This window comes from Carcharhinus amblyrhynchos, chromosome 9 (assembly GCF_965287045.1).
Source record: "Carcharhinus amblyrhynchos chromosome 9, sCarAmb.v2.hapA, whole genome shotgun sequence".
Classification (NCBI taxonomy): Eukaryota; Metazoa; Chordata; class Chondrichthyes; order Carcharhiniformes; family Carcharhinidae; genus Carcharhinus; species Carcharhinus amblyrhynchos.
The window spans coordinates 55513421-55526034 of NC_137332.1; the positions used below are offsets into that span (position 1 = coordinate 55513421).

At 39.9% G+C, this 12614-nt stretch overlaps 1 protein-coding gene across 1 annotated transcript in view; it reads left to right on the forward strand.

Moving 5' to 3' along the window:
- nmnat2 (nicotinamide nucleotide adenylyltransferase 2) overlaps nucleotides 1–6099 on the forward strand; it is a 214246-nt gene extending 208147 nt beyond the window's left edge. Inside the window, exons 10-11 of the mRNA XM_080195711.1 lie at nucleotides 1177–1244; nucleotides 2861–6099. Of these exons, the coding sequence (XP_080051837.1) occupies nucleotides 1177–1244; nucleotides 2861–2963 (171 nt within the window). The 3' untranslated portion in view covers nucleotides 2964–6099. The remainder of the gene's footprint in view (nucleotides 1–1176; nucleotides 1245–2860) is intronic.
- Nucleotides 6100–12614: the final 6515 nt, after the last annotated feature.

A 12614-nucleotide genomic window follows, 5' to 3' on the forward strand; every position in this document is an offset into this window, starting at 1 on the left:
ACATGTCCTGAGACTAGGCTTGACTAAATGTGCTGTGGTTCGGTTAAGTGAGTGAGCAAAGACCTGGCAAATTGAGAACACTGGGGAAATTGTGAAATCATCTATTCTGGCAGAAAGAATAAAAACAAAGCATGTTATATAAATGTTGAGAGAATTCAAAGCTCTGAGATGCAGAGGGAATTAAGTATCCTAGAGTATGGATCGCACCAGGTAAGTATGCTGGTACAGCAAGTAATTACGAAAGCTAATACTAGGATGCTACTGGGACTTGATGATTTGATTATAAGGAGAGACTGGATAGACTGGGATTTGTGTCCTTGGAGCGTAGGAGGCTGAGGGGTGCCCTTGTAGAGGTCTATAAAATAATGATGGGCATAGATAAGGTAGATAGTCAACATCTTTTCCCAAAAATGGGGAGTCTAAAACTAGAGGGCATAGGTTTAAGGTGAGAGGGGAGAAATACAAAAGGGTCCAGAGGGGCAATTTTTTCATACAGAGGGTGGTGAGTGTCTGGAATGAGTGGCCAGAGGCAGTAATAGAGGTGGGTACAATTTTGTCTTTTAAAAACAAACAGTTACATGGGTAAGATTGGTATAGAGAGATATGGGCCAAACACGGGCCCCACTTCTCCCAGCAATTTCCATCGCAAAGTTCCCAGATTGCAAAGCCTAACCCCACCCCGCAAAGGACTAGTGTGGAAAACTCCTGTTTTCACACTTTTATGACAGTTTGCTATCTGATATATGTGATGAATTCCTTCTACTTATTGAAAACCTTAGAAAAGCGCCCACTACAGAACCCTTACTTTCTCTGATCAGCCATCATTTTCCCTGTGCTGAGTAAGAATGTGCTTTTTAGACAAATTATATCAGCTTTATATTGTTGAGTTGCACTTGGCTGGAATTGAATTGAAAATTAAACTTCATTTCAAGTCTTTAGTGATGTAGCAGAGCGTTGCAAGATGGATCAGATCCAAGTCCTAGCGTTGTAAGGGCAGGTGCTTCAACCCTATCACATCAAACGAACTTATCATATCAAACAATCATTTTATGTTGCAACAACAACTATAGCAATAATAACAAACTCATAAATTCTTGGGCAGTTGTGTGGAGAAGTAATTTGCTTGTATCTGATTTGTGCGTGTATCTAAGGCAAATCATTTTTTTCTTCAAACAGGATAACATCCTTGCTGTAAAGGATGACATTAATCATCCCATGTCTGTTGTGAGTTCTACCAAGAGTAGGTATGTAATTTCCTTCTTATATCTGGATAGCAATTGACTAATTATTATTAAAAATGCAGGCTTACTGATAGTTGACTCAGTGAATCGCTGAACTGTACAAACTAGTAAGATCTCAGAAACTATTCACAGTCTGAGATGAGTTGGCTTGGGGCTGAGGTTATGCCAAGGTCTAGATGTCTCTGGTTTAGGTAGAGGAAAATCATTCTATCCAAATTATTATCCAACAGCCCTTGCGAAAAGTGTGGGTACAGGATAAGGACAGGATTAAGTTAAATTGTGATATACCTACCACCCAACAGTTAATCATTTTTCAAACAGAAAATAGGGAGCTAAAGACTGAATACCACCCTTCAAACTGAAATCAGTGGCCAGAAGTGGGAGAGCTGTAGCAACAAGCTGACTTCCTGCTCCCTCACTCACATTTTGCCAGGGTTTCAACTCACTGCACCAATTCACACCGGAGCAAAAAATCTGTGGTTCATAATACAGGCTCATAAATAGTTCTCTACTTAATTCTGTAATCGCTTTTTACAGCAAGCTTGGGTTAATTCAAAGGTGAATTTCAAAGAAAGAGTGTCCACAATATTACATTTTTGGGAACACTTTAATCTGAAGGGTTTTAAATTTAACTCCATCATTGAACAGAATTTTTCAGGTGATAGTCATATATCTTGACTTTTCTATTGGCCTTGACAAAAAGATTTGAAAGGGATTGCCAATTCGTTATCACTCATTTTACAGGCACAAAAAGCCAAGAAGCAGTCCATGTTCTCCTACAAGGAGGATTTCGTAAATTATACTCTATTGAAGAAATAACAACACAGCTCCAGAGTTGAAATTTGATCAGTAGTCAAAAGCCCATAGAGGAGGGCAAATTGCATTATCTGGTTTTTATTCATTTGTCAGTGGGATTGGGTTCCATACTCAAGTTTAAAGGCCTCAGGTCCTGTTTCGAGTTGCTCTTGGATTGCACAATCTAAAAAGGGCAGGAGAATAGAAGATAGAGCCCAAAAACAGCTAACAATATTTTGCCTTATACAACAGCCTGAAGCACTGCCGACCCCTCCCTTAACCCCTTCCCCTGTGGCCATTGCCACTGTTATTGGCTTCTCAGGCTGACCATCATAGTTGGAATTCCACCCCTATTTCCAGGCGAGGTATAGCCTCGCTACCTCTAATGAACTGGATGTCCAGATGGAATCAAGTCATGTCAGGCAGAGCAGCCTTTAGATATGATCCACTTGAGTAGCATCTGGATATGGAGGGAAGGGGAACATCAACTTTTGCCTCTGGTTGGGAATGAGTTTGGTGAGAGTACAGACCTTTTGGAACAACATCTTCAGCACATCACAGCCCAATATCAGTGATAGATATTAAAATGGTAGCAGATTTACAGCTCAGTCATCTCCTAGTATCTGGAGATCACATCCTTACAGTGGGAAAGAAGTCAAGTAGATAGCCGAGGGGGGATTTCATCTCCCTCTATTTTACTCATACTACCACACTCCTAAAAGATAATAAAGAAACTGTAAAGTAAATAAACAGATCGAGCCAACAAAATCATTTTGTTGTACTAATGCAATTGTGATTAACCATTTGCATTTGCATTTTGACAGACTGGCTTTGCAACATGGTGATGGCCATGTGGTGGAATATTTGAACCAGCCCGTTATTGATTACATCCTGCAGAATCAGCTCTACATCAAGACATCTGGATAAAAAATTTCCAGCAAGGATCAGAAAGAACAGCTTACAGTTTCCCTCTCAGTAAAACTGTGCCACTGCTCTACTGCTTACATATACAGAGCTTCTAGTGTCTGCCATTTCCACTCTACTATAACAGCAGAAGCTCTGCCGACAGAATGCACTGTATGAACTGCACAGAACTTCTCGCTGTCCATTCATGCCTCTTCCTCTGTGTGGCCCTCTAACTGACACTTGTGCTGACCTTCATGTTATCGCAGGAGACCAAGTGTCGGTATAACTATTTCCATTTTTTTTATTAGAAGTAGAATCATGTACGTTTCTTTGTAGGAAATTTCTAACCTCTCCGTGCTGCTTTGCAACTTTGACACAACCAGGTCGCCTGCCCGCTCTGGGCTTAGTGATTCAGGACTTGCAGTTAGGTAGCATGCTTAGTTCAAAGAACTGCTTCAATGCCTCTGTGTTTAATAAGTGTGATAAAGCTCAAAAATTAAATTGTTCTCCTAACAGGAGTAAGTAAGAATTTGATGGCATTGCAGGTATTCTTGATGTCTCACAAAATACATAGCTTCTAAAATAGTCACCAATATCTTGACATAGCTGAGGAAAAATAAATTTGCACCAAAGTTCTGTTTGGAGAGGAAACATTACATTTAGCCTCCTTTTCTCTAATTATATTGTATAGCATATAAAAAGAAAAAAAGTAGATTTTTTTCACAATTTAAAAATAATGCAATATTTTTGTCTGGTTTTCATCAGCAATTTCATCCAGAAACATCAAACGGTGTCAGATGTGAAATTTGAAACAAATTGTTTGAAATCACGTATTTCATTTCCATGTAGCAGCAAAAAGCACAGAATGATCAAATTGTCTGCATAAATCAGACTGTTCGCCACTGTAACACAATACATCATTGAACAAAACTCATTCATGTTTTGCAAGTAAATATGTTAGTATAATGTTGCAGCCACAAATATTCTTCAAGAATGTAAGGGAACAGGATGATGCACACTTAAACATTAAACTGCCATTTAAATAATAGCAAAATATTGACACTCAAAAGTCAAGTGCTGAAACTGAGAAGTCTACATTCTTTTTGGTAGAAGATATTCCTTAACAATATTGGTTTTGGTTTAAGATTAAGACTCAACTTCTTCTGTCTGTATTCCCTAAACTGGCTAAATAATACAAACCATCAAAATGTTTATCTCATAAGATCTCACTTACATTGAGAGTTGGCATGCATTTTACTCCCAGGATCTGACTTTCATCCCCCTTTTATAGTATACTTACTTTAACTTTGTAAAGTATGATTGTATTTCATTTTTCACCCAAGCTGTTATTTTCTCACTATTCTGTACAATCCTGCTCATTCCCTTTAAGCTTTTTTGTGGAAGACATTTCTGTTTCTCCTTTTAAGGTTTGTCTCCCATGCTACTGGAAATGTTGTAATTATCCTCGGTCTTAATCAAGTTGAATTTGGATATTAGTCCAACTTTATATTCATGGAGATTAGGACCAACTTGAGTGAATGATGGTCAGTCTTGGTGGCTGGCCTCTTAAAACAAGAAATTCTGAATTTCGTAAAACGAGTACCCTCTAAAAAGCAACAAAGTATAACGGGATAAAGAGGTGCAATCCTTGAGGTCATTTTCACTGATCACCGGCCAAGTTCCCCTTCAGCTCAAACACAGGGGCAAGTAGTTCCTCTTCCCTCAGAAATCAAATTGTATAACGACCAATCACACGTAATTTCAAAACAAGTCAAATGTATACCTAGAAATTATGCCAAAGTGCAAAACATCAAATGAATAGTATAATTTTCTTCAAAATGACCACAAAGTTAATTTTGGAAACTATGGTTGATCCTGGTTGGTGTTATTTATCACTATTTTATCTTGGCAATGGCTTCATCAGACAACAGAGGTTAGCCCTTTAACAATTTATTTTTGGCCTTGACTTCATCATGTTAAACTCTTACCATCTAATCTGATACTGAAGCTGCTGTTCAGTCATGTCAAATAATTAAGTTTCACTGCTTACAACCCTCTCTCATTCAGTAAAAGTTTGCCTACTTTATTTGCAACTGGTGTGGATTCCTATCAAGAATACCTGCTCTTTCCATTAATGATTGCACAGAGCTGTCAGACATATCCTTTAATGTACAATTTGTGACTGATCTCTGTTCATTGTTGTCTAGTGTCTAACACCACTAGTAGTTTAACTTTTAATGTTGCACGCTCGTCTCTATGCACAGATAGGTGGATATCATGAAAGGATTCTTTATCACCTTCCAGTGTGTTTTCATTTTATCGTCATTCAGGAATAGTAAAGATTAGAAGTGAGGTGTGTTGTCAATTTCGAAACTGTAAATGATCAAAGTGCATGTATCCAGGGTTCTCTAGCTAGGGCCATTTTTATGAAAATAACTGTGATAAAACAAAATAATCTATCTGCTGCCATCCAATTGGCTGAGATGCATCTCATGATTTCCATATCTTCTTTAAGAAACTCATTTTAATTCCATCACTTGAAATCCTGCATTTCCAGTCATCTCAGTGAAATGGCATATTTGCATAAAGCGTATAAATTTGAATTGTTCCATTGTCATCCTTGGGCTGTAGTTTTTGAATTTGTGTTACAAACTAAATACATAACCTCATCTCTCGTAGTTCCTTCCCAAATGCTTAAAATGTGTAATAAAGATAGAAAATGCTGGAAAAACTCAGCAGGTCTGGCAGCATCTGTGGAGGGAGTTAGCAGGGGTGAGTTTCTGGTCTCGTTGGCTGCGGATACAAATCCCATTATGGCCAGAAACTCCCGCGAGAGGGCCACAAATGGGATTTGCACCGGGGAGATCTCAAAATAAGATCTTCCTCTCCCATCCCCCTCTCCACTGGTGATATCATCAAGTTCACACCCAAGTGAGGTCGTGAACCTGATTACTGTGGATTTAAGTAGATCCAAATACCTTCTGGCTTTGTCATAGTCACCATTGTGGTGACCATGCCAGGGATTCGGAAGTGTATACTCCCGGGTGGGAGTATATTGGCTGGGCTGTGCCAATCAGTGCCAATTGTCAGGTTAGCACAGCTAAATTGGGACTGCCAAGGGGCCTGGGATGAGGCTGATTGGGCCTTCCCGTTATGTAGGGGGGGGGGGGGGGGGGGGGGGTGGGGTGGTGGCAATGATTGGGGACGGGGGGGGAGTGAGGATGTTGGTTCTGATGCCCTGATGCTGCCAATAATGGAAGAGGAGGTTCTTTAACATATTTGGAATTGGCTTCCCTTTAAAAGGTGCCCCCATCTCTGTGGCACTGGCCTTACAGATATCTATAGGCCCTGCCCTCAGGTGCAAAACATGCACAAACCCCACCTCCTCGCTTTTCTTCGGCAAAGTGTCCAAAGATCTGGAGAGAAAACCTGGATGTTTCTCTGTCGGTTTTCACTCAGAACCTGGCACTTTGCCATTTTTTTGGGAAATTCTGCGTAACATTTCGAGTCCAAAATGACTTTTCTTAGGAACTTGAAATGTGTTTCTGTTTCTGACTTGTACTGTTTAAGAATGCAGACTTCAGTTTTATAATTGTTTTTTTTATATAAGCCTGAAATTCTAATCAGGAAATTAGAATTATTTTTAATGAGCTGATGTAAATGTCTAGCAGTGCAGTATTAAGTAAAGTTGCTTTGGATTGGAAGGGGTATTCCATGAGTAAATAATGCACAAAGGCATTAGTTTAGTCGAGGAGCTGTAAACTGCTGCTACATCCTGGTCTGGGATATTTTTTCTCTATTCCTCCACAACACTCAGCCAATCATGTTCTGGGATATTAATCAAAGTATTCCCACATATTAAACAACTGATTAAAAAAATGTGATAACAACAAACGTGAGAACCCCACCTACATCCCCCAATAACAACCCCAACTCGAGTAAACATTCCGTGGTCAGTGGAGGCATTTGTATTACTTATTTTTCGTAATGAAACATGCCTGATTCAGGAGTCTAAATCTTTTTGACTGTGCATCTGATGATTGTGACGTTCTCCATGATGTGCTGATGTGATTGAAGTTTGTGTTGGTGTGAATTTAATGTGAGAAAATGTGCATCCAATGGATTATTCAGTAAAACTGCCCTGACACAGGCGTGTCCCTGTCACTTGAAGGATTTGTAAAATAGCGTGCACTGATTAAAAACTAATCATTTTCTTGGGTCTGATTCCCCACAGCATTTTGTGAGTACAACGCTTGTATACTGTTATCACTTGTGTGTCAACTTTTGTGCATATGTGTGTACTGGCAGGTAAACGGGCAGAAAATATGTTGTTGTAGTTATCGACGATCTTCTTTATGATGGTTATCAAATGGTGCATTGAATGCATTTTGAAAGGATGTTCATCATTTAAAAGAGCTCACTGAGTGAGACAGCATCTCATTCTTTTTTGAACTAAGATTGGCTGAATCACTTCCTTTTCCATTACTTTCTTGTCCTTTTCCATTACTTTCTTGTCATCATAATAAGGCTCACTATTGCACATTTTTTGGGCCTCAGTTCCAATTTATCATGTTTTATTTATTCACTTTGTTGCAGGAATTTCACTATTGTTCCTTTCCTATTCTGAACACAAATGCATGGTCCACAGACTGTTTTAGAATGTTATTTATTCTCTTGAACCTGTTTAAATCTTTAGTAAATAGTCAAGTGATGTGGCAACTTTTATGAAGAATATGTAATTAATATTGTTGGGGATGGGGGCAGGGGGTTGGGTGGGAGGGTAAGTAACTATCTTTGTCTAAAATTAGCCACAGAAAAGAGTAAGGTGGCATTTATCGTGCATGACTGAGAGTGCTGTGCACTGGAATTGTGAACTGTAATTGAATTAAAACAGCTGATTATTGCATTGTCTTGTGTTTTCCTTTTTATTCTCCTCTGATGTCGAGCCCCCACCCAATCACAAACTATAACCTTGATCTCCTTGAAATATTGGCCCATTCCGCAGCAAGCCATTGCTTCAATCTGATCATGTATCAGGTCATTTACAAATTGCCATCTAAACGTTTAGTGAGAGGACATGCACGAGCCACTAAGTGACCCCTTATCTGTAATTTCATGTATCTGAAAACGTAGTTAATTTTGCACATTCCTATTTCAGTGTATTATCTTTAATGTTCAAATGAAATTTCTCACTGGCTTTAGCAGGTTTGAAATTATTGGTATTTAAAATTATGTGATAAATTTAATAGTCAGGAATCAAATATTCTGTTTTGTGTATCATAAACTTTCAAACTATTTCTTAAAAATTGCTAATAAAATTCCTTGCTGAAAGAAACAGCGACTGTATTAGTCATTTTCAAGTATTTCCATCTGTGCATTTAGACTGGAAAAGTGAGTGATTGAACCATGGATTTTGGCCCCATAGTCCTCTGTTATTGATCGGATTATGGGACAGAGTGGGTACAGTTGGAGCCTGTGTTGATTGCAGAGTTTCTAAATTGATGGGGATGGATTCCAATTGAGGTCAAGGAAGCAAATGGTGATTGGGGAGGTCTGATTGGTGAGTTGGCAGCAGACAAATCATGGTGGACGTTTTACTGGGTAGCTTTTCAGGCTGAAAAAAACACCTCTTGGCCCACAAGCAGTGCTGTAAAGGGAATTGTTCGTGGATTCAGCCTTTCTTGCTTCTTCATTTATTGTGTCCCCCAGGACTGGTGAAACCAAGTCAATGTGAATTAAAAATAGAAAGACTTAGATGCCAAATGGTTGATTCATGTAGTGATTTGATTTTATTACATTTTTGAAATGTTATACTGATGGCTATCTAAGAATGTTTTTCAGTGAGATCTAACTGAAGCTATATTTCTTTCTGGAATAAAACTCCTGAAATTAAATAGCATATCGCATTTCAGAATAAGAGTTATCATATATTACTTGCAAATCTTGTTAGCTTGACATCCATCAAGATGAAAGTGCTAGAATCGATCATTAAGGAGTTTATAACTGGGCATTTGGAAAAACTCAATTAGGAAGAGTCAGCATCGTTTTGTGAAAGAGAAATCATGTTTATCCAATTTACTGGAGTTCATTCATGGAGTAATATGTGCTGTGGATAAAGGGGAGGTGGTTGATGTACTGCCTGTAGGTTTCCAAAAGGTGTTTGATAAGATGCCACATCAAAGATTATTGCGGAAAATCAAAGCTCTTGGTGTAGAGGTTAATATAATAACATAGATAGAAGATTGACTAGCTGGCAGAAAACAGAGAGTAGGCATAAATGGGTCTTTTTCTGATTGGCAAAATGTAATGAGTTATGTTTCACAGGGGTCTGTGTTGAGGACCTCAACTTTGTATAATTTATATCAATGACTTAGATGAGGAAAGAGAAGGCATGGTAGCTAATTTTATAGGTGACACAAAGATAGATAGGAAAGAATTGTGACGTGGACATAAGGAAGACCCAGATGTATATAGATACGTTGAGTGAGTAGGCAAACATCTGGCAGGTGAAGGATAATGTGGGAAAATGTAAGCAGCAAGAACAAAAAGGCAGACTATTACTTAAATGGAGAATGACTGCAGAATTTCAAGATGCAGAGGAATCAGGGTATGCATGAATCTCAAAACGTTAGCATGCAGATGCAGTAAGTAATTAAGGAGGCTAATGGAATGCTATCCTTTATTACAAGAGGAATTGAATATAAAAGATACAGATTCCAGCATTCACAGTAATTTGCTTTTATATTTGTGGAAGTAAGTTATACAGGACATTGGTGAGACCAAATCTGAATATTATGTGTAGTTTTAAGAAAGGATGTAAAACATTGAAGGCAGTTCAGAGGATGTTTACTAAATTGATATCAGGAATGGGTGTTTTGCCTTCTGAGGAAAGATTGGACAGACTGGACTTGTTTCCATGGACTTAGAAGCGTGAGGAGTGATTTGATTATTTTGTTCATTCGTGGGATATGGCTGTCGCTGGCTGGCCAGCATTTACTGCCCATCCCTAGTTAGAGTCTTAGAGATTTACAGCATGGAAACAGGCCCTTTGGCCCAACTTGTCCAAGCAGCCCTTTTTGTTTTTAACGACTAAGCTAGTCCTAATTGCCCACGCTTGGCCCATATCCCTTGATAGCCATCTTACTTATGTAACCGTCTAAATGCTTTTTAAATGACAGAATTGTACCCACCACTACTATTACCTCTGACAGCTTGTTCCAGACACTCACCACCTTCTGTGTGAAAGAATTAGCCTTCTGGATGCTTTTGTATCTCTCCGCTCTCACCTTAAGCCTATGCCCTCTAGTTTTAGACTCCCCTACCTTTGGGGAAAGATATTGACTATCTAGCTGATCTCTGCCCCTCATTATTTTATAGACCTCGATAAGGTCACCCCAAAACCTTCTATGCTCCAGAGAAAAAGGTCCCAGTCTATCCATCCTCATCCATAACTCAAACAATAGTTGCTCTTGAGCAGATGGTGGTGATTTGCTGGAGTCCATGTGCTGTGGGTTAATCCACAATGACATAAGGGAGGGAACGCCAGGATTTTGACCCAGCAACTGTGAAGGAACAGCTGATGTATTTCCAAGTCAGGACAGTGAGTGGCTTGGTGGGCAACTTGCAGGTGATAGTGTTCTCATGTATCTGCTACCTTCTTGTTGGTTTCTTCACCACCTGCTGCAGACCTAGTCTAGCAGTTACATCCTTTAGGACCCGACCAGTTCAATCAGTGGTGCTGCTGCCGAGCCATTCTTGGTGGTGGACATTGAAATCCACCCAGAATACATATTGCACCCTTGCCACCCTCAGTGCTTCTTTCAAGTACTGTTCAACATGGAGGAATACTGATTCATCAGCCGAAGGAGTACAGTATGTAAGAGGTTTCCTTGCCCATGTTTAACCTGAAGCCATGAGACTTTGTGGAGATCGGAATCGATGTTAAGGACTCCTATGGCAACTCCTTCCTGACTATATACCACTGTGCCGCCACCTCTGTTGGGTCTGTCCTGCCGGTGGGACAGGACATATCTAGGGATGGTAATGATGGTGTCTGAGGTGTTATCTGTAAGGTATGATTCAGTGAGAATGACTATGTCTGTGACACACGTCTCCCAACTTTGGCAGTAGCCCCCAGATGTTAGCAAGGAGGACTTTGCAGGGTCGACAGGGCTATTTGTTTTGTCATTGTCCTTTCTGGTGCCTAGGTCAATGCCAGGTGGTCTGTATAGTTTCATTTCTTTGTAGCAGTTGAATAGGATTGAGTAACTTGCTAGGCCATTTCAAGGGCAGTTGAGAATCAACCACACTGCTGTGGCTTTGGATTCACATGTAGGCCAGACCAGGTAAGGATGGCAGATTTCCTTTCCTAAAGGATATTAGTGGACCAGATGGGTTCATGGGACAATTGACAATGGTTTAAAAGAACTTAAGAACTAGCAGCAGGAGTAGGCCATCAGGCCCCTCAAACCTGCTCTGCTATTCAATAAGATCATGGCTGATCTTTTTGTGGACTCAGTCCACTTACCCGCCCACTCACTATAACCCTTAATTCCTTTACTGTTCAAATATGTATCTATCCTTGCCTTATAAATATTCAATGATGTAGCCTCAACTCCTTCACTGGGCAGGCAATTCCACAGATTCACAACCTTTTGTGTGAAGAAGTTCCTCCTCAACTCAGTCCTAAATCTGCTCCCCCTTATTTTGACGCCATGCACCCTACTTCTAGTTTCACCCACCAGTGGAAATAACTTCTCTGTTTCTACCTTATCTATTCCCTTCACAATCTTATATGTTTCTATAAGATCTCCTCTCATTCTTCTGAATTACAATGAGTATGGCCCCAGTCTACTGAGTCTCTCCAATAAGCCAACCCCCCTCAACTCTGGAATCAACCTAGTGAATCTCCTCTGCAGCCCCTCCAGTGCCAGTGTATCCTTTTTCAAGGAAGGAGACCAAAACTGTACACAATACTCCAGACATAGCCTCACCAGCACCTTATACAGCTGCAACATAACCTCGCTGTTTTTAAACTCCATCCCTCTAGCAATGAAGAACAAAATTCCATTTGCTGTCTTAATTACTTGCTGCACCTGCAAACCAACTCCTTGAGATTCTTGCACAAGGACACCCAGGTCCCTCTGCTTAGCAGCATGCTGCAATTTTTTACCATTTAAATAATAATCCATTTTGCTGTTATTCCTACCAAAATGGATGACCTCACATTTCCCAACGTTGTACTGTATCTGCCAGACCCTTGCTCACTCACTTAGACTATCTATATCTGTTTGTACACTTTCAGCGTCCTCTGCACACTTTGTTCTGCCACCCGTCTTAGTGTCATCTGTGAATTTTGACACACTACACTTGGTCCCCAACTCCAAATCATCTATGTAAATCATAAACAGTTGCAGTCTCAACACTGATCCCTGAGGCACACCACTAGTCACTGATCGCCAACCAATAAACACCCATTTACTACCACTCTTCGCTTTCTGTTAGTTAACCAATCCTCCAACTGTGCTAATACATTACCCACAACACCGTGCACCTTTATCTTACGCAGCAGCCTTTGTTGCGGCACCTTGTCAAATGCCTTCTGAAAATCTAGATACACCATATCCATAGGTTCCCCATTGTCCACTGCACATTTAATGTCCTCAAATAATT